The sequence below is a fragment of the Onychomys torridus genome, chromosome 7 (genome assembly GCF_903995425.1).
Source record: "Onychomys torridus chromosome 7, mOncTor1.1, whole genome shotgun sequence".
NCBI classification, from domain to species: domain Eukaryota; kingdom Metazoa; phylum Chordata; class Mammalia; order Rodentia; family Cricetidae; genus Onychomys; species Onychomys torridus.
In genome coordinates this window covers 69,604,540-69,625,970 of record NC_050449.1, presented here as the reverse complement: position 1 = coordinate 69,625,970, position 21,431 = coordinate 69,604,540, and the positions used below count along the sequence as shown (strand labels likewise).

The 21,431-nt window shown below is 37.4% G+C and overlaps 1 protein-coding gene across 1 annotated transcript in view; it reads left to right on the top strand.

Annotated features, from left to right (window-relative positions):
• Positions 1-8,184, top strand: part of Hcrtr2 (hypocretin receptor 2) — a 104,228-nt gene extending 96,044 nt beyond the window's left edge. The window contains exons 6-8 of the mRNA XM_036193873.1: positions 1,198-1,319; positions 3,498-3,720; positions 6,021-8,184. Coding sequence (XP_036049766.1) covers positions 1,198-1,319; positions 3,498-3,720; positions 6,021-6,075 — 400 coding nt within the window. The 3' untranslated portion in view covers positions 6,076-8,184. The remainder of the gene's footprint in view (positions 1-1,197; positions 1,320-3,497; positions 3,721-6,020) is intronic.
• The last annotated feature ends 13,247 nt before the right edge of the window (positions 8,185-21,431 follow it).

Genomic DNA, 21,431 nt, shown 5'->3' with positions numbered 1-21,431 from the left:
CAGCAGGGTTGCTCTTTGTTGCTACAGTGATGTAGTACACTCCAGCCTAGCTGGCCTATGAGCTTCCAGGAGATTCTCCCGTCTCCACCTCCAGTCTCACAGTACGACTGCTGGGACTACAAACCTGCACTACTACATCAAGATTTTTATGTGTATTCTGGGCATCTAAACTCAGGTCACTAAATCTTCACAGGAAGTGCTTTTACCCCTTGTCTAGTCTTCCCACACCAAAGAAAAACAGTGTTAAAATTGTTCAAAAGTGGCCTTTTGGGGTACTGTAATATATGTTTTAGTTTAACATAATATATGAAAACTTGAAGCTCATGAACTTAGGGGCTATCAGAATCTTACCCACTGAAAACCAGTTATTGTCTGTATACAAAGATGTCTCATGACAAATTTCAACAAGGCTGGAATCATTAGAGTTGAGCAAATATACATCCATCAGTGCACAAGTGAAAGTGGGAAGAATTTAGAAGTCTAGTTTTGGACTGCTAATTAAAATAAATACAGTGGGTCTGGGAGATAGCTTAGTGGGTAAGTGCATTGGTTGGTCTTTCAGAGGACCAGGGTTTAATTCCCAGCACCCATATGGCTGCTGACTGCCTTCTATAACTCTGGTTAAAGGAGACCCAGCACCCTCTTTTTACCTCTGTGGTAAAAAAAAAAAAAAAAAAAAAAAAAAAAAAAAGGCATACTCACAAGTGTGAGGCAGAGTATCACCCATACACATAAAACAAACTTTTTTTTTTTTTTTTTTTTTTTTTTGGTTTTTCAAGACAGGGTTTTTCTGTGTAGCTTTGCGCCTTTCCTGGAACTCGCTTTGTAGACCAGGCTGGCCTCGAACTCACAGGGATCCACCTGGCTCTGCCTCCAGAGCTTTTAAAAATGTACATCGTGGCACAATAGCAACAAGGTGAGTCAGTCACATCTAGAAACAAGACGACAGACGGGAAATTCAGCTTCTATCTTCTTGACAAGAGATTTGCATTTCCTCATTCCAGCCTTTTCCTGTGAGCTGATCCAGCTTTTGATTCGCCATGTGCACCCTGGAGGTTCTGATGGGTACTGGAAACCTTTCTAAAGAGACTGCGCTGTCAGTGCCTGTCACGGAGTTCGGGGCTGGGTTACTGCTGTGTTCACCTTGGTACTCAATACTTAAAGGTCACTCTCGATTTTCTGTCTCTCTTCCCACAGAGTGTTTGGGATGTTCGCACACACTGAGGACAGAGAGACTGTCTATGCCTGGTTCACGTTCTCTCACTGGCTTGTGTACGCTAACAGTGCGGCGAACCCCATCATTTATAATTTTCTCAGTGGTAAGTTTTCAGCCTTTCTTCTTCAGCCCCTCCTCAAGGATGGTGCCTGTAGAGTAGATGCCCCGGAGCAGTTCTCAAGTAGACGCAGAACTTCATCTCTGTTTGAGCTATGATAGCCCCTGACTAGATGTGTTCTGAATTTCTTCTTTTGGGGAGTGAATCCATGCCACCTAGACCTTCAGAGGGCATGGTTTAATCTGCTTTCTTGGAAAACTTAGACTAAACGATAAGGGAAAGTGAAAATTTTGAGTATCTTGCATCCCTTAGTATGAACCGCCTTTAATTTGTTTTGTATAGACATGGGTTTTTTGTTGTTTTGTTGTTGTTGTTTTGTCAAAGTGCATAGCCTAATTCAAACTGGATTTTGTTTGTTTGTTTGTTTGTTTGTTTGATTTTTGTTTTTCGAGACAGGGTTTCTCTGTGTAGCTTTGCACCTTTCCTGGAACTGGCTTTGGAGACCAGGCTGGCCTCGAACTCACAGGGATCTACCTGCCTCTGCCTCCTGAGTGCTGGGATTAAAGGCGTGTGCCACCACTGCCCGGACAGATATTTTCATACTTTCATTTTTGTGGGTAACACTCGAGTTACTTGAAGAATTCTCACTAATCTAAAAAAGTATTGCTCACAAGTAACACTTAAATTAAAAAGATATACACACACCTATAACTAATATATGTTACATTTATTATTATTTATTATGTTATATATATACATATATATGTATATATACAGTGAGATATGATCTTATTTACCCTCACTTCTTCCCTTCAAATCCTCATCATGATCTCCCAAACATACCCCTACCAAGTTCATGTTTGCTTGTTTGTTTTAATAACTCACAAAACCCACTTCGAGCTATCCATAAGTGTGAGAGCATGGGCCACCCACTGGAGCTTAGGAAACCTACAAGTGGCCATATAAGAACTGTGCTGCCATTAGCTACATTTTTGTTCTATTTTGTTCCCAATTAGTTGGCTATTTACTTCCATTTCTAATCAGTCACTTTTATATGCGTGAGAACTATTTACTGTACATTTAATAAACAATGTGTGTCTTCCAAATACATATTGTTTTTTTGGTTTGCATGAATTGTCTAAGAAGTTAGAAGAGTCAGATAGACTTGATGGGAAGATAATTACAAGTAGAAGGATCTATTATAGATCTCAAAAAGTTAAAAATGAAAAAGGGTTTTGTGTTCTTGCCATGAATACATAACAAACATTTGCATCTATTGAATTCCATTTAAGCTTTGATAACTGCATGCATTTACTGAAATATCACGTCCAGAAATGTATTTTTTATGATTTACTAAAAAAGATTAGCTGGTAAAAGAAGAGGAAACCCAATTTATTTCTGAAAAGCAAGGTTGCCACTTTTTAAAGAATCGCTGCACACTGGCTAGTGCTCTGAGCTTGCACTTGAGTAGGGGAGACACGTTAGGAAGTAGAGAGACAAGAGTTGGAAGCAGAAGGCACAGACCAAGGCAGAGTTCTGGTATGAAGTTTAAGGGAGTCAGAGAGGGCCCCAGACTACCGCCTGTGTGTGCCTACCATTATCCTAGGGCTGTAAACGGGTCACCACACTTAGCTTGGGCACAGAGAGAATTAAAAACAGTTTCCAATAACTCCCTTCAGTCTAATAAAGGTGATCATTTCATCTTCTTAAATGCCTAAAACTTTACTAATAGCTTAAAATAAGTACTTCCTAAGAGTTTTCCAGGTTTTTTTTTTCTTTTCCTATGTTGCCACACATGGATTATGAAAGGAGAAATTTCATAAATACTTCAATTTATTTTTCCAATTTTGTTGAATTCTTACAGTACCAGCATCTTTATACTAGAACACATCTCTGTTTATTTAGTAACACACAATGTAGATTTCATGGCTTTTGAAGCAATTAGCTTTCTATGCAGCTTTTCCTAAGATCCATTTAGTATTATTACAGGGTTCAAAACTAACAAGAAACACAGGGAGTTTTGACTTTAAAGAAAGAAAACAAACACCAACAATGCATAGGAAAATACTTCATCGTTTAATTTCCTTGGTCTATTATTGATGCAAAATGCTCCCACCTCACTGTTAGTTTGGCTCGAGGGAACGACTCATTTGTACCCTGCGCACTAGGTGTTGAACTGTTTATGCATAATTATCTTTCCTTTCATTCTCTCTGGTCTGCCAGGAAAATTTCGCGAGGAATTTAAAGCTGCCTTTTCTTGTTGTCTTGGGGTTCATCATCGCCAAGGAGATCGTCTCGCCAGGGGACGCACAAGCACAGAGAGCAGGAAGTCCCTGACCACACAGATCAGCAACTTTGATAATGTATCAAAACTCTCAGAGCACGTGGTGCTTACCAGCATAAGCACACTCCCAGCAGCCAACGGGGCAGGACCGCTTCAAAACTGGTAGAATATTTATTGCTATGACGAGGAAACCCGACTCAAAAAAATCCTTTTATACAAACTCTGTGAATGGAAGTTTTAGTATCCAGCTGATCTAAACCTAAAATGTCAATCCATTTTTTTAAATCGATCACTCTTTGAAAATAAGTAAATTTGAAATACTTCCTGAACCATTTATTCGAACATGTTATACGTTTAAATTGCAGCTGAATTTATTTTAGGCTATTTCTTCTTAGTTCTGTGAACTGAAGTTTGTGGCAATTAATGGTTTGAAATTTTCTAGTTCTTTTTATAACCCCTTTGTTATTTTAATTTCACAACTCAAAATGGTTGCTAAAAATTACCGAAAATTAATCATTTCCTTCCCTTATAAAAGAAGTAACAATTATTCTCAGTTAGCAACAGAAATATGTTAATCGACTTAATTTTTTTTTAATTCACAAAAACTATCTTTACAATGTGCTAACTGGGAGACCATTTATGAATAGAACAGCATACAATTTGTAAATATTCAAAATCTACCTTTCCAAATCACATGAAATATATACTGTTAAGCTTAATTTGCCACTAATTTTATTTTTCATTTACTAAATGTTCTCAGGTTTATAATCTTACAGTATCTAAGATTTTTGTGTGTGTGCAATACAGAATCAAAATAACTGTATTAAAATAAAAATTTTGCAGCAACTACTAATACATAATCATTTTCACCTCTGGGGAGGATCTAACATTTAAATTAAGAGGTAAAAAAAATCTGATTATTGTGTTCTTCAAGTTAGGAACAATGAGTTAGTCATCCTTGCTGAAGTAAGAATGTGATGGTGTGGTAGGTAAGAGGAAGTGAGAGGAGGAGGCTTTAGCCAGGGTTTGAGAAGGGCTATAATCCAGGTCTGGGATAGGATTTAATAGCTGAGCACTTCCCTAGCAGCTTGCTCTAGGTTATCATTTAGTCCCCATCATTAAAAACAAACAACAACAAATACATGAAATAAAGCTTGTTGTAGTCTAGTGAGGGAGAAAGGCTGTGGATTCCCAGGCACGGCAGAGTAGTCACACAACCAAAGACAGTGGACCCCATCACAACACTGGCAGTACTGTTACAACCCACACCCCATACCCATTTGGTTATACTACACTCTGTGTAGTCATGTTAGCATGCCTGAGGCTAAAAGATGAGAAGTTAGGAAAGTAGAAGGCTTGCTACTAACTCATTCACAAATGGAAAGTGTAGAATGTATTTTATATAAATGTAAATCATGGACTGAAATAATTATATCAAACTTGTTCTCTGCAAAATTCTTCTAATGCAAGTATTCACTTCTAAATGAAATTAAAAGTTTAAAAGCATAATTATAAAGTTGTTCTTCATCTCATAGTGAGCAGTAGGTACTCTGATTATATTAAAATCAGATATATTTAATATTTAAGATAGATTTTATATGAAAATAATTATATTGTTATTTTGCCTTTTGCCCAACTCCTCATTCTCAGAGAAAAATAATGCAACCAAATTATCCATACATTCTTTTCAAAAGTTTAGGATTTTGTTACCATGTGCCTTTTAGTACTCTAAGCCAAGATTACCCTCTTATATGAGGTTTATCAAAATTATATGGCTGAATATCGTGATGTTCTCTATCTATGAACATGATCACTTTCAATGTCTCCTTTCTCCCCTTTGAGGGCTTTGTCTACCATATATATACTACATGAAGGGAGAGCTGTAGTTTTCTGATTGTGATGACCGTTAGCACTTTAAGATTTGAAGTTAACTTCAAATCTTCTTGGTAATAAGCCTTAATAGCCTTGCAGTTCAATAAAGATGAGATAATGATTTTATCCATATGGTTGAGCTTTATTAACTCTAAGTTGCTAGACAGTATTAGATCCTAAAATGCCGGTTCTTGTTATATAAACAAGAGGAGAGGCCTTGAGAGGGGAAAAGGTGGAGAAGGACGGAAAAAGAGACAGGGAGTAGGGGAGAGAGAGAGAGAAAGAGAAGGGGTAAGGAGTGATATGGGTATGTCAATCAAAAGTTACAATTCCTTTATTCTAAATTAGTGATCTTAAATGTGGTGTGGTCCCTGGACCATCAACACCTACAATTCCCAGGAACTAAGATTAAACATGTATCCCAAACCTACTGAACCTGAATGCCTTGGGTTCGGTATCCAGGAATGTGTGTGCTTATAAATCCTAAAGGTGATTATAAAACACTTTCAGCTTTGAGAAGGGCTACTCTAAATGGTGTCTCCTGGCATCACCTTATTAGCCCATGTGAAATAAAGTCTTTTACCGCACAGGTATCAACAACAGGGAGTAGCATCTTCACTTCTGTCAACCTGGCTGGAGGTCTGAGAGAAGAGGCTGAGTGTCCATGTGGAATCTCACCCATGTCATCTCAAAGGGATAATGGTTTACAAAACAGTCGCCACTTTGTTCTTAGTGTTGGTTAAAGAAGATGGATCTTAAGGCACTTGTGCGCTTTATAAGTGACCTGGATGACTTGAGATTTTAAAACTTCCCAGTTATCGATTTTATTTACTAAAGTTTATGTTTTATGGAAGCAGTTCATTTTCGAGACTAACTATTGGCTGGAAGAAAACTGATACATAAATGAAACTCTGGGAATGGAATCATGACGCATGTCTATATTTCTCAACATTAGGGCCCATGATCCTGAACAATTTGGATTAATATGGTGACCTTCACAGGACAAATGGTTTAAAAAAAAAACAGGAGGCCCCCAAACATAGCAATGTTGTTGGGGTGCTTAACTACTTACCTCATTGTGTGCTAATGACACAAATGAGAAGACTTTATGGGAAAAGTTTATTTTGGAGCTGAGTTATGCTGAACATTGGATAATTTATCTGCCTTTATTTCTATTGAATTTCAAACCTTCAATGTGAGATGTTAATGTCATTAGTTTTGTCACTAATAAGAATAGTGTAATAATTTTACCAATTATATTTGAGATTAATGATTTATGAATTTTATAATATTGTAAAATTCTTAATATTTTGAGTTCATTCATTTGGGGCTAAATATTTTCCCAAGTTGTGAGGAAAAGAAATGTGACTTCTAAATTTTCCACAACATGGAACTATTAAATAGTTATAAACTATTGATAAGTTTAGTGCAAAAGTGTTAGGCACAGTAATACTCCAGTGCACATTATTCAGGAAGAATAGTAACTACATTTATAAGCGACAATATGAATGTGTCTAGAGATGTTACTAATCATAACTGAAATGAGGGCTATTAGCACTTTGATACAATGTAACAATATCAGGTTTGCATTAGCTGTGACTCAAACAAGAATCAACTCCATTTCAAAAACATAGCTAGTCCTTAGAATTAGAAACATTTCAATGGAACTCAATTTTCAACGGATAACTCTTCTATTTCATGTCACAAGTAAAAGCATAAATTCCATTAGATTATTTTCAAAGAGTTTTCACATTGCTTGAAACAAAATAATGGGGTTCGGGGGTCATTATATAAGTAGGAAAGTATTAATTTATAATCCATTCTATTACTTTATACACAGCAGAAAACCAAGAACAGGAACATGAAAAGAACTGTCAGTTCTCCAAGTTCAAAGGGAGTGTTTTTCTACAGTTTTCTGCTACTGAAAAGGGGAACAAAAGACTCCCCAACTTGCCACATATGTCTATTCTTTTAAATTTTCTTTATGGGCTTTGGGGTTAGAAAGCCTAGGTTTTTCATGAAATGTGTTTCTATTATTGTATCTATGTGTGTATCAGCATGTCAGTTGTTCAACAAGTATACATTTAAGGTCCTTTATGACTGATTGTACTGTGTTTTCATGAAGATCTTTCTTATCAAAACAATGTGATTATATGTCTCCCAGTGTGAAGATTGAATTATGTATCTTTTAAGTAAAATATTACTGAGAAGTCCATAATCACATCTACATTGTCCTGCTGTACTATGTGAAAAATTATGTTGTTGTTCAATACATAAATTGGATATTTGCTCATAATTATTGTCAAATCTTTGCAGTTAAGGATTGAATTAACCCTGGTGCCATACTTGATGACCAAAATATTTTTCCAATAAGTTTATATAACCAGGGATAATTATGATATAAAAGATTTTTAATATTGTTTCTAAGAGGAGGTACTACAATAAAGGATAATATTAAGTACACAGATATTTCATAAAAGTTATACAAAGCCACACACTTATAGAAGTAAAAATTGAAGCTTTTATCTGAATCAGAATTTTCCTCTGTTGGTAGCTGAGAATAACGGCCACCTTAATTTTCAAATCACTATCATAGTCTGTGAATGCATGAATTAGTTTTCTCTAGGTAATTAAACTTTTAAACTATACCTCTAGTTGGCTCCTCTTTTACCCAGTTGATTCTCATGACTTTAGAATTTAGTACAAATGGTTTAAATTTTTAAAACCAATTCCTATTTGGAACATTTTATTCTAACCTCTATGAAAACATAAAATGATCAAGGTAAACATTTGACTCAAGGAAGTATAATCAAAGAAGTATCCTATGGCTTCCCTGGAGGAAGAGAGCTATTTTGAAATGAGGTTCCAAGAGGAGTTTGTCAGTGGTAAGAATATGCTTGGGTAATCCAGTCACACACTAGACATCAGCCCTGAAGAGAGGACATAGCATCTTGTCTTGCATCCAAACCAATGGCCATGCACCAGGAGTGAAAGAGAACTTGTGGATGGGTTCTTTGGCCCTGCACTCTTCTCCTGATTCTGGTTGGTCACCTTTTCTCCAAGTCCATCCCTGTCCTGCACTCCAAAGCCCTGAGGCTGCTCACCACCCTAATATAATCACATCCTATTAGGCTCACCTTGTCTCCTGAAGTGAGCAAGGAACAAATTTCAGAACAAATGAATAAAAGCTCAAGGAAAAAGGAAAATGAGAAAGGAAGAGGAGACACTTCAATTTTTACCCAGGAAATGGATGTGGAAGTGCTAGTGTCTCAGCGATAGGATGTACAGGCCTCTGTGCATTTACCCAGAAAAAGCACAACCAAGTCTTGTGTTAGTTCTATTTTTAGCAATTTGAGGAGCCTTTCTACCAATTTCTACACTGGTGGTGCCAGTTTACATTCCCATCAGGAGAGAAAGAGAGTTACTGTTTTCCAACATTCTTGCTAACTTTTGCTGTCTGTTTCCTTGGTGATGAAAATTCTGATGGGGTAATACAGAATTTCAAAGTAGTTTTTATCTGCATTTCCCTCATGGCTAATGATACTGAACACTTTTTCAAATATCTATTGGTCATTTGTGTTTCTTCTTTTGAGAACTGGAGGATGTTAGTGTTCACTTAGTGTTCAATTTTTTTGCTGATACGTGTGTGTGTGTGTGTGTGTATGTGTGTGTGTGTGTACAATATACAGATGATGTATATAGATGACAATATCATCTATCTATATTATACATTAGACAGAGGATATATATGTCTAATGTGTAATTGAGAAAGCTTTTCTCCCATTCTATTTTTTATTTGGGGAGTTGTTTGCTTTTCTGTACAGAAGATTTTAATTCCATATAGTTCTATTTACTGATTTTTTGAAGTTATTTTCTGATCTACTTGAGTTATTTTCCAAAGCCTTTGTCTGTGCTTATATCATAAAATGTTTTCCCTATTTTCCTCTGGAAATTTCTGAGTTTGGGGTTTTGGGCTCATTATGGAATTTTGTGCAGGATGAGATATATGAACCTAATTTCCACATAAATATCAATTTTCACAGCAGCATGTGCTGATCTTTTTTTCAGTGTACTTTGGACACCTTTGACAAAAGTCAGGTGGCCATAGTTGTACCGACATACGTCTAGGTCCCCTGCTCTTCTCCACTGGTCAGCAGGTCTGTTTGTGCCAGCACCTACCTTGTCTCCACCATGGCTGCAGCCTAATTTGAAGTCAGGATTTATGATAGCCCCAGCATTGCTTTCTGTGTGGGATTTCTTGGTCTATTGGAAGGGTTTTGTCTATTGATTTGAGGATTTCTCTATAATTCTGTGAAGAATGTCACTGGAGATTGTGTTGAATCTGTAGATTACTTTCTGTACTATAGCAGTTTCACAACACTCTGTCTCTCCGTGAGCATTTAAGGCACCTCACCCCTCTAGTGTCCTCTTCAATTTCTGTTTTTCAGTGCCTTCAAGACCTCATTGTATCCATTTCCCACTGCTAGGGTTATTCCTGGGTGTCTTGCTTTTATAATTAATTATTTATTTATTCATATTCTTACTTCATTCATTTACTTATTTATTAGGTTCTAGGGACCAAATGCATGTCATTGTCCTTTTTAAGCAAACACTTTACAGTGAAATAAATTCTTAATTCTTTGATATTTTTTTGTTTGTTTGGTTGGTTGGTTTGGTTTTGGTTGTTGCTATCCTTAATTTTAATGGGATATTCACGCTAATTTCTTTGTTGAAAATGCATTATTGGTTTGTAGAAAAGTCATTGATTATTGTATAATGATTTTGTATCCTACTTAGCTATCAGGTGTTAGAGATGAAGGTGGCATCTTCAGGTTCTTTTAATGAAATGATCATGTCGTCTACAGGAGTAATTTAAACTTTTCCTCTCCTCTTTACATCTCTTTTCTTATATGTCTTTTATTATTTAAGGTCACTTTGTTAAATAAGAGTGGAGGATGTGGGCACATGTCTTCTCCCACAATCCCTTCTCAGAGGATTGCCTCTCAATATCACCAGTTTAGTACAATGTTGGCTATGGTTTTGTCATAAAGAATATCTAGCTTTATAGCACTGCAGTGTATTTCAACAACAATTAATTCCTTTAGAACTTTCATCATAAATATATGTTGAATTCCATCAAATGTCTTCCCACATCTACCAAGATGGTTATGCAATTTCTGACCTTAAGTCTATTTATGTGTTGTACTACATTGATCCATTCTTGTATGTTGAACCAACCTATTGGGTTCTTTATGATGAACCCAACATATTGGTGAAATACAAGCATAATGTGTCTTGAGTTCAGTTTCCAGATATTGTATTCTGAAGTTCTTCATCTGTCTTCATCAGGGAAACTGGGTTATAGGTTTTGTTATTTTTCTTGTGCCCTTATTCAGCTTTCTTTGAGGGTAACACTGGCTTTAAAGAATTAGTTTAAGAGTGTCTTTCTTTCCCTTTCTATTTTTTGGAAGAGTTCTTTTTTAACGTGGACTTATTTCTTAATTTTAATTTAATTTTCTGAATTTTATGTGTGAGTACTGTATTTCCATCACTACCTTCCTTTCCAGTCTTTAAATTTATGACATCTTATTCTTTAATTATGACATCTACGTGCTGCTTAGTTCATTTGGTGTTGCTCGTATGTATATGTGTTTGAGGCTAACCACTTGGGATTATATCAGGAAGAAGATATTGAAGAAGGCAAATTCTTGTCCAACAGTTTTGAATGGCATTGGTCTTGGCTCTTTTTGAAGAGTTTTCTGAGGGTAACAAGTAGTAAATCCATCTGGTCCTGCCATTTCCTTTATGTTGTGACATCTAATTATCTGTCCCACTGCTTGCTGCAGACTTATTTGAGCTATTTATATCTTCTTGATTTAATTTCAGGAGATCAAATGTGTTTAGGAATTTATCCATTTCTTTCTGATTTTCCTTTTTAAGGGGGATGGAAGTAAGTTTAAAGTATATTTCTTCCCTAGTAAATCTTCGTATTTTTTTCAGGTTTTAAAGGAAGTTTTTATTTATTATTTTAGTATGTGCATTACAGGAAACAAAACACAAGAATCCAAGAACAAAGTCACCCAGTCACAAGCAGTTCAACTTGATGTGTCCTAGATCCTGCAAGTGTACATACATTTAGATGACTGAGATTGTATAGTATGTTCCATGCTGCCCCCACATTGTGAATATTCACCAACTAAACACCCCATGCTACATGAGAATTTTGATAACCAAGAATACACCAGGCCATCTCAATCCATCAGACAAAATTGCAATCTTGTCTTCCTTGAAAACAAAAATTTCATAGAAGATAAAAATGGCAACAGGCCTCTATATAGAAGAACTGGCAAAGTTACCATTAAAATTCTGCATTCCTTCAATGTTCAGGTGACAAGGAAACACAAAGTCACAGACCACATGAAGTACAGCATTCCTAAGTTTATCATCAGGTCTATATACTGAAATATGAGGAAGAAGATGTGTTCCTGCTCCATAAACATATCCCTATGCAGTACTAAACGTATGGCAGGAGTTCTCAGGATGTCAATCTCAACACAGCACAGCGCTGCAGATCTCACCCTGTGAGCCTCCCTCTGCCCCTCCAGTCAACCTAGCAATGTGAATTAATTCACACTGTCCAGACATGGCTTATCAATTCTGTGTTCAAGAAGAACATCTTCAGTCAGTCTGTCAAGCTATCCTTTTAACCATATGCTCTCCTTTAGGACATTTACAAAGTTCAGATGTGGAATGAAATTTGTGCACAATAAATATAAGCATCTTCCCAGAAACATACATAGGAACTGGTTTCCATTTCATTAGTTTCCTGCCCCCCCATCTTTATTTTTTTTTTTTTTTTTTTTTTTTTTTTTGCTATCTGTTGATGTGGCTTGTTATCGTTTTTTCTGAGACCTTGGGGCACATCATTAGAATAGTTGCTTTGTGTCCTGATATTTTAATGAGAGTGCTTACAGTTGGGGAGTTTCCTCTCAGAACTGCCTAAGCTATGTCTCAGATGTCTGAGCAAGTTGTGCCGTTATTTTCTATGCTTTTGGGATTTTTAAAATGCCCTCATTGGTTCCTCAGTGATCCACTGTTCTTTCGAAAGTATATTGTTTTATTTCCAATCACTTGTATTGTTTCTGTGTGTTTTCATTGTTTTTTTTTCATTGCTGTGAAAAAATACATGACAAAGGAAACATAAATCAAAAGGTTTTACTTCAACGTACAGTTCAGGAAGATTCCATGAGTTGTAGAAGGGGAGGCACAGGAGCAGGGATGGGATAGAGTGCATCTGCACTCAACAAGCAGAGAGGGGAAGGCTAGTACTCAGCTCCCTTTGTCCTTTTCTGGATGTTTTGTTTTATATGTATGTATATGAATGTTTACCACACATGTGGCTACCTATGGTAGAGGGCATTGGATCCCCTGGAACTGAAGTTAAAGGCAGTTGTGACCCAGCTGATGTGGAGGTGGAACTCTGGTCATCAGGGAGAGCAAGGAGCATTCTTAACCATGGAACCTCCCTCCAGCCCATTCCTTTGTCTTTTCTATTCAGTACAAGACCTCCATCTATAGGATGATGAGAGTCTTTCACTGTCACTAACCTAATCTAGAAACCATCCTCACAGACAGCAGGGAGGAGGGTTTGTCTCAAGTAGACAGGATAAACCCACATACTGAAGGTTCTCTTGCTGTTGGTTTTTTCTTTCTTTTTTTTCCCTTTCGTTTTTTTTTTAATTATATTTGTGTTTTAATTTTACACATCAGCCATGGGTTCCCCTGTCCCCCCCCCCCCCCCCCCCCCCCACCTTTTCCCCATCCCCTCCCCTCCATTCCCATCTCCTCCAGGGCCAAGACTCCCCTGGGGATTCAATTCAACCTGGTGGATTCAGTACAGGCAGGTCCAGTCCCCTCCTTCCAGGCTGAGCAAAGTGTCCCTGTGTAAGCCCCAGGTTCCAAAAAAGAAAATATGGTACATATACACAATGGAGTACTACTCAGCAGAGAAAAACAATGACATCATGAGGTTTGCAGGCAAATGGATGGATCTAGAAAAAATCATCCTGAGTGAGGTAACCCAGACTCAGAAGGACAAACATGGCACATACTCACTCATAGGAGATTTCTTCTTTCATTCTTCTAGGATCTGATAAGAGGCATTGTTTGATTCTTTCGTACTTTAAAACACTTGCTTTGAAGTTTATAAGATGATCAGTTTTAGGGACGGTTTGTGGGCCACTGCAAAGAATGTGTATTCCCTACCTATTGGATGAAATATGCTATAAATATGTGTTAGGTCCAATTTAGTTATGTTATAATTTTCCCTTTTTAGTTTATGGTTTGGAAATCTATCTAAGTGTGAAGCATGAAGGTCTCTTCCCATTGTTACAGTAAGATTTAGCCAAAGTCTCAAACAGGCCTTTTATTGTTTGTTCTATGAGATTAAGAGCCCTGAGATTCGGTGCATAAATATTTGCAATTGTTTTCTTTATTAATATGTGGTGGTCCTCATTTCCCTGATGAATTTGTATTTAAAATCCCTTTATCAAATATTGTAATAGCTATACCAGCTCATTCTTGGCTTCCATTGGCTGTATAGATATTTTCCTATCCTTTATCTCTCAATTTGTACATGTCTATGCCTCAGGGGGCCAAAAATTCCCTTATTCATTTTAGAGCATATGCTGTTGTATCTCCAGGAGAGTATCTGTGGACCTCTCTTCCCATGTCTAACTGGAGTTGGAAGGATTTCATTCTAGTCCATTCATTGTTCAGTTTCTTAATGTTCAGGAAATTTCAACACGCTCTCACTTCCACATGACCTAAATTATACAAATCTGCTCCTTTCTAATAACACAGCCACATTCTATCCTCATGTCCAGATTCATAGGCATTCTTCCCACTATAAATCTTCAAGTTAAAATAATTTATCTTAAAAATTATAAGCCAAAATAAAACTTTCAACCACTCTCAGATGGTGTCACTTAGAGCTAAGTTAGCAATGGACTTCCAGATAGTATTTCAGAAGATAACTATAGATACAAAATCTTGAAGATTTCTGTTCTTTGTCATCTCAAGACCTATCATAGAGAATGATATCTTTAGAGGGTTTTCTGTAGGAGTAAACAACCCTTTTATTACTCTTCAGTATTTTAGAACCCATTCTAATATTAGCCACAGGTAGATCTATCTTCTATTGCAGAGGAAGTGTGTGTATGTGTGTGTGTGTGTGTGTGTGTGTGTGTGTGTGTGTGTGTGTTTTATATATATTTTGATGTCATAATAGCATTCTAAAGAAGCATTCTTAGGGCTGGAAGGACAACAGAATATCTGTAGGCTGCTTAATCCCACCTTTGTAAATATACAATTTGTCATGACCAATGGTATGTGTAATCTTCACTCAGCTCTTCACTTTCTTCTAATAACTTTCTTTACTATTTGCCTACATTTCATGCTGTTATGTTTTTATGATTGCATTTGCTACTAGAGTGTTTTTCATAAATAAAGTCATGTCAAAATCCAGGAATTAAAAAATACTGAAAATTTAAATAGATGAGTGTTAAGGGAAACTCATAGGCAGATACAAATGTATTTACATGCATGGAGTTTCAGGAAATAATTCATTTTTAAAGTTACTAAGCCTGTATCATAGACACAAGACTTTAACTTTTAAGATATGGAAAGATTCAAATGAAGATTTAGGCTCTCAGTCTCAAAGATTATGACCTATGTAGACAAGATCTATCAGATCCAATTTCTGAGGATAGGATGGGGCATTTTTTGTCCAGGCCTCAGGTGAAGTGTGAACTGCCTTGTTTTATGTATCTCAGGACTTGCAAGTGTGATCTGATAACTCCATACACCATGACAGAAGATTCTGAGAAAAGTAAAATTGACTTTTTAGTGTTACTAATTCATTGATTTCTTTCATCTCCCTTAAGTACATCATAGTACCCATTTTCTTCCTAAAGCAGTGTAGTAACTGCAATAGCTGAGGTACAGTTACTTGCAGAGAGGGACTGTGTTATATTCTAATGATTTGTGTGCCAACCACTACCTTGCACAGTACCTCTTCATAAATCTCAAAATTACTTTCTTGATTAACTAAAAAAGTAAAAAGATCTCGGCACAGCACTTTACATCATTTAATTTTGCAAATCTGAGGAACAAGAGGAGATGAGGCAATGTCCCACTAACCATTATTTTAAAGATGTATTTCTATTTTTACACATGCATTTATGTCTATGTGTACATGCACCTGTGTTTGGGTGCCAACAGAAGTCAGAAGATAGCATCAGAGCCCCTAGAGCTGGAGTTATTGATGGTTGTAAGACACCTAATATGGGTGTTGGAAACCAAATTTGGATCCTCTGGAACAGCATCAAGTCTTTGTAACCCTTGGGCGGTCTCTCTAGCCACCCTTGACAGCATTCACTGCTGTTAACTTGAATTACTTAAAAACATCTTGACTGAATAATTGTCTTCATAGGGTTGCTCTGTGGACATACCTGTGATGGATTGTTTTGATTGGCTTAATTTGTGCAGAAGGGCCTAGCCCACTTTGGGAAGTATAGTCCCCAGGCAGTTAATTCCGGATTGTATAAGAACACTGGCTGAGCACAAGCCTGCAAGCAAATACAGCATTCCTCCGTGGCTTATGCTTCAAACTCCAGCCTTGAATTTCTGCTCTGATTCCCCTCTACAATGGATTCTGACCTGGAAGTGTGAGCCAAGTATACTCCCTTTCTCTCCAAGTTTCTTTGCTCAGAGTGTTTTATCGGGGCATCAAAACAAAATTAGATAGTAACAAAAAAATTACAGTGTTTCCTATTTAGCTAGACTTTATATGAAAAGATGTATGATCAAGAGGGTTCAACTCTCCCCCATATCCACCCAATGCAAAGAATATTTGAAATTCAATCAAGTTTCACTTGTCAGATATTAAAGAGGGTAAAGTTTCCTGTTCTGCATAGAGATGTTCTCTTTGAGTTTGCTAGCACATGTAAGGTAGGCTGGTCTGGACAGAAGCAACACATTCACATTGTGAAGAAGAAACTATCCCCTTGCCAGGAGTTGCACATCATTTAAAGAGAAGCCAGGCTCTCACAGGAAATAGCACTAAGCATGAGGAAAACTGATGGTCAGCAAGAGGAAATATGAAACTCATGCTATGAAATAAATGGCAAGCAACTGAGGGATTGGTAAGGCAGATTTGCCTTCAGGAGAGCATATTAATAGCCATGTCACCTGTGAATTCGAGACTCAAACATTGTTGTTTAGATATCAGATAGGTTTCTACAAAAAGGCTTGTTATTCATCCCCCCCCCATGGGTATTTTGCCTGAATGTATGTCTGTGCATCAAAAGTAGGGCCAGAAGAAGGCATCAGATCCCCTGGAACTAGAGTAACCAATCATTGTAAATTGCCATATGATACTAAGAATAGAAGCCTGGTCCTTTGTGAGAGCAACCAGTGCTCTTAACCATGGAACCATCTCTGTAGCCTCCTTAACAAACACGATTTGTATCTAAAACAAGCCAGTGGCAACAAGGCTGGAAAATACATAGTAATTTTAATATCTAGATGGAATTTGGGGAATAAGAGTGATCATATTGTGTTTATGATGTGTCCTGGCCATAATCCACTTTAGCAGCGGTGCCCCTACAAGATTTGGGACAGCTAAGAATTTCAAATACATTCACATATAACCCCTGTTAACATGCTTTCTTTCCTTCTTTCTGTGCGGACTGTGAGGCTGAGTTATGAGCACATGTAGAAGTTTACTCCATTGAACTTCCTCTTTCCTCTTTTCTCCCAACTGGTAATACAACCTAACCTTCTTCTCGCCTGTGCTGCACAAGCACCAGAAACTAGCCAGTGTGCGAGACTTACAGCCACACGATATGCTGGCACCTGACCCACAGCTGCCTGCTCTGCAAGTTGTTCTCAGTATAGTGGTGCTTCTACAGCAGTGTAGTGGATAAGGCACTCCTATTCTCCCCCCCCCCTCTTCATTTGTGTGTATATGTCTGTCTGTCTCTGTCTGTCATTTCAGTATGTATGTCTTTCTGTTTCTGTGTCTCTGTCTCCCTCTGTCTCTTTTTTCTCTTTCTCTGGGTATGTGTCTTTCTCTGTGTATCTGTCTCTGTCTCTTTCCTCACCTCCTCTTTTCTCTCTCCCAGGAGTGTGTGGGTATATTACTATCAGTAAGAGGAAACCAGAAACATTTTTTCCTTCCGAGAATTCTCACCCAGGAACATCTTACATCAAAACTTGTCCCCAGGACAAGTCTCTTTAGCAGGGCATCCTGCACCTCAGTTGCTGTCTCTCAACAGTCTCCCTTTCTGTCTGCTGACTTGCTATGTCACACTATATATCCTACCCTATAATCCTTAAATCCTTCTTAGATTTGGTGTGTATGTGGATAAAAGAAACCATGAGTCTGTGGGCTATGAGTCCAGAATGTATCAGAGGTTCACAATTTGAGACTGTTAACCAGTCTAAAAGGATGCTTCCCCAAGACGATACTTTAAAAAATACTATGAAATACTGATTAAGCAAGATCTAAAAACAGTAGAAAACAGAGACAATAAATAAACAGCAGCAAATCTTGATACCCACATTCACAACTGAAATTCAATACTTACTGTGTAGGTTTCACTTTAATGCAGACTACAAAGTTGAGTGAATGGCTTTAGGAAGCCCCAGTTTACTCATCCTTCCCTTTCTTGCAATAAAGTTTCAGAGAAAAGGCTGCATCTTCACACTCTGTGGGGTATGACCTAGGGTTCAACTCCTTAGAGAGAAGGAGGCATCACTTTACAGTCTGCAGATGATACGGGCCTAGGATTCCAGCCACAAGCTAAAGAAAGTTCTCAGGCATGAGACTACCCCAAGTGCTACTGAAGCTAAATCTGTTATACACATATTATACAGAAGGAGGGGGAGGAAAGGACCAGATGATCCAGGACATCTGTGTTTAAACTTTTCAGGACCTTTGTGGAGATAGTGACTACCTGTTTCAACTGTCAATGAGGCCACAGTGAAAAGTGCTTAACTGATACTTCAAGTGAGATTTGGGGAGAAAAGCTACATAGATATCCACTGGTTAACCATCACTTCTTCAGTGTTTAAAGTAGGTGTTAAGATCTTTGATAGTTCAGGAAAGTTATCAGAAAGGTGGATGTTTGGGGTGATAGAAGTAGCTCAAGGGGCTGGAGAGATGGTTCAGCTGTTAAGAGCTTGTTGAGAGGACCTAAATTCTGTTCCCAGCATTCACATGTCAACTCACATTGCCTGCAATTCCAGCTCCAGGGGATCTAACCCAGGTTTGGATTTCCTAAGACATGCATCCTCAGGCATATACATGCACATAATTAAATGAATAAAAATAAATATTAAGAAACAGTAATAATTTGAAGAAAACCATTGAGAATAAAAAGTCAACAAAAGCATCAAAACAAATATATAGTATAACAAAACCAAATAGTTGACCAGCTATACTAAAATTCTAGTTACCAATTGTTTATAACAAGTATATTTAAACTAGTAAGAAAAATTCTAAATTAAAATTATGAGCAAAGATACCCTGAGCGTGAACAACAAAAGTATAGTTAGTTTCAATCAGGCAAAGTAAGTTAAGATGAAAATGTGACAAAGAGGGCATTATGCCAGGATTAACTGTACAACCCAAGGTCATAAACTTCTACAAATTTGAGAATATATTAATAAAATATAGACACTGTAAGTATAAAACTGTGTGTATACAGTGTGTGTATGTATGTTTGTGTGGGTAGACATGTGTGTGCAGTTGTACATGACATGTTTGAGTGTTTGTGTAGAAGAGGTTAGAGATCCACCTCAAATGTCTTCTTCAGGTACAAAAAGTATAAAATAAAAAAATAAGGTCTATCATTTAACTCAGCACTCATCAATTCAGTCAGATGTCTGGCCAGTTAGCTCCAGATAACTGCTGTTTCCACTATTCACCAACTCCCAAGTGCTGGGGTTACAGGTGGGCTCCACTGTTCCTGACATTTATTTGGATGTTGGGGATCTGAACTCAGATCCACATACTTGCATGGCAGACATTTCACTGACTCATCTTGCTCCTCAGTTATTAAAAAAAATAGTTTCTACATCATAAAGCACTTTGGAAAAGCAAATGAAGCAGCATAAACCAAATGTTTAGGACTACTATAGTTTATAGTATACACAAATAATATTAGTATGAATATTATCTCGAGGGTTAAAAGTTTTATGCTTGTTTACTAAGAGCTGTTTTTATTGCTTGACTTTTTGAAATCAAAGGTCACTTGACAAGTTCTGTTCAGATGCACCCAGCCTATGTGCATATTCCCTATCAAGTAGCATAAATAGATTAATTAGATTTAGTCTAGTCTAATATAGTCTCTCACTTATGATTAGTATTTTGGAGAATTATCTGAGAATATTTTCTCCTTTTAGTTAAAATATATTCTTTTCTCCCATAATATATTCTAATTACAGGTTCTCTTCCTTCTACCCCTCTCATTCCTCCCCAGCTCCCCTCCCATCCAGATCCATTCTCTTTCTGTCTCTCATTAGAAAAGAACAGGCTTCGAAGATACAGCAACCAAACAAGATAAAATAAAATCAGATAAGACAAAAACTATCACACTAAGCTGGGTAAGACAAACCAACAGAAGGAAAAGAGCCCAAGAGAAAGCACAAGAATAAGAGACCCACTCATTCATACACTCAAGAATCATGTAAAAACACCAAACTAGAAGCCATAGTCTATATGCAGAGTACCTGGTGCAGACCCATGGAGGTCCTGTACATGCTGCCTCAGTCTCTGTGAGTTCATGTGAGCTTTGACTGTATTGATCTAGAGAGCCTTGTTCTCCTGGTGTCTTCCATCCCCTCTGGCTTTTACAGTCTTTCTGCCCCCTCTTCTGCATGGATCCCTGAACTCTTGGGGGATGGAAAATGTATGGTTTTTAAAGACATTTTATTTAAAACAAATCAGAAAATGAAATGGTATTAATTCAAAATAAAATTTTTAAAAGATTTATTTATTTATTACAAATACAGTGTTCTGTCTATATGCCAGAAGAGGGCACTAGATCTCATTATAGATGGTTGTGAGCCACCATGTGGTTGCTGGGGATTGAACTCGGGACCTCTGGAAGAACAGCCAGTGCTCTTAACCTCTGAGCCACTTCTCCAGCCCCAAAATAAATTTTATTGCACCTTTTTTTTCTTTTTTTGCTTTGTGTGGGTGCACACGTGTAAAGGCAATGATACAACTTGTTTGATTTTCTTCTCCTACCACATGGGTTCCTGGTGTTGAACTCAGAACATAAGGATTGGCATCAAGTGCCTTAATTCTCTGAGTCATCTCACTGGTCCATAAGTTCAAACTAACATAAAAAGTGGAACCTGGAGGCACAGTTCAATGATGGAGCAAGTTCCCTTAGGTGCAGTCCCGGGGGTGTGTATGTGTGTGTATGGAGTGGGATGGGAGAAGAGGAGACAGCAGTGAGAGAAGTTGTGAACGGACAGTGGCACAGAAAGGCAGACAGAACACCATGGATAGAGAACGAGATAGTGAGGGAGGAAGGGAGTGAAAGATGCAGGAGAAGTCACACAGAGACAGAGTACTTTTAAATCAATGTATAGGAAGCAGCTATGCACACAAACAGGAAAAACCATGAAGCATTATGTTCTTATTTTCATGATAAAAGAACTGAACATTTATTTTAGAAATTAAAGACTAGGGATAGGATCAGAAAACTGAAAATTTTCTATAACAAAGAGCCACATGTTTGCCAATTGGGAAGAGTTGCACAGAGAAATATTTCAACTGCATGTGAATGTTGTAGGAACCATCTTAGAGAGTATAGTTGAGAAAGTACTACTGAGGATGTCAGAAACCCTGGTAGAGGGCAGAGATTAAAATAATGTGGTTACAAATAAAGCCAGTGTGATGGCTATTCTTTCCTATCAACTCGACT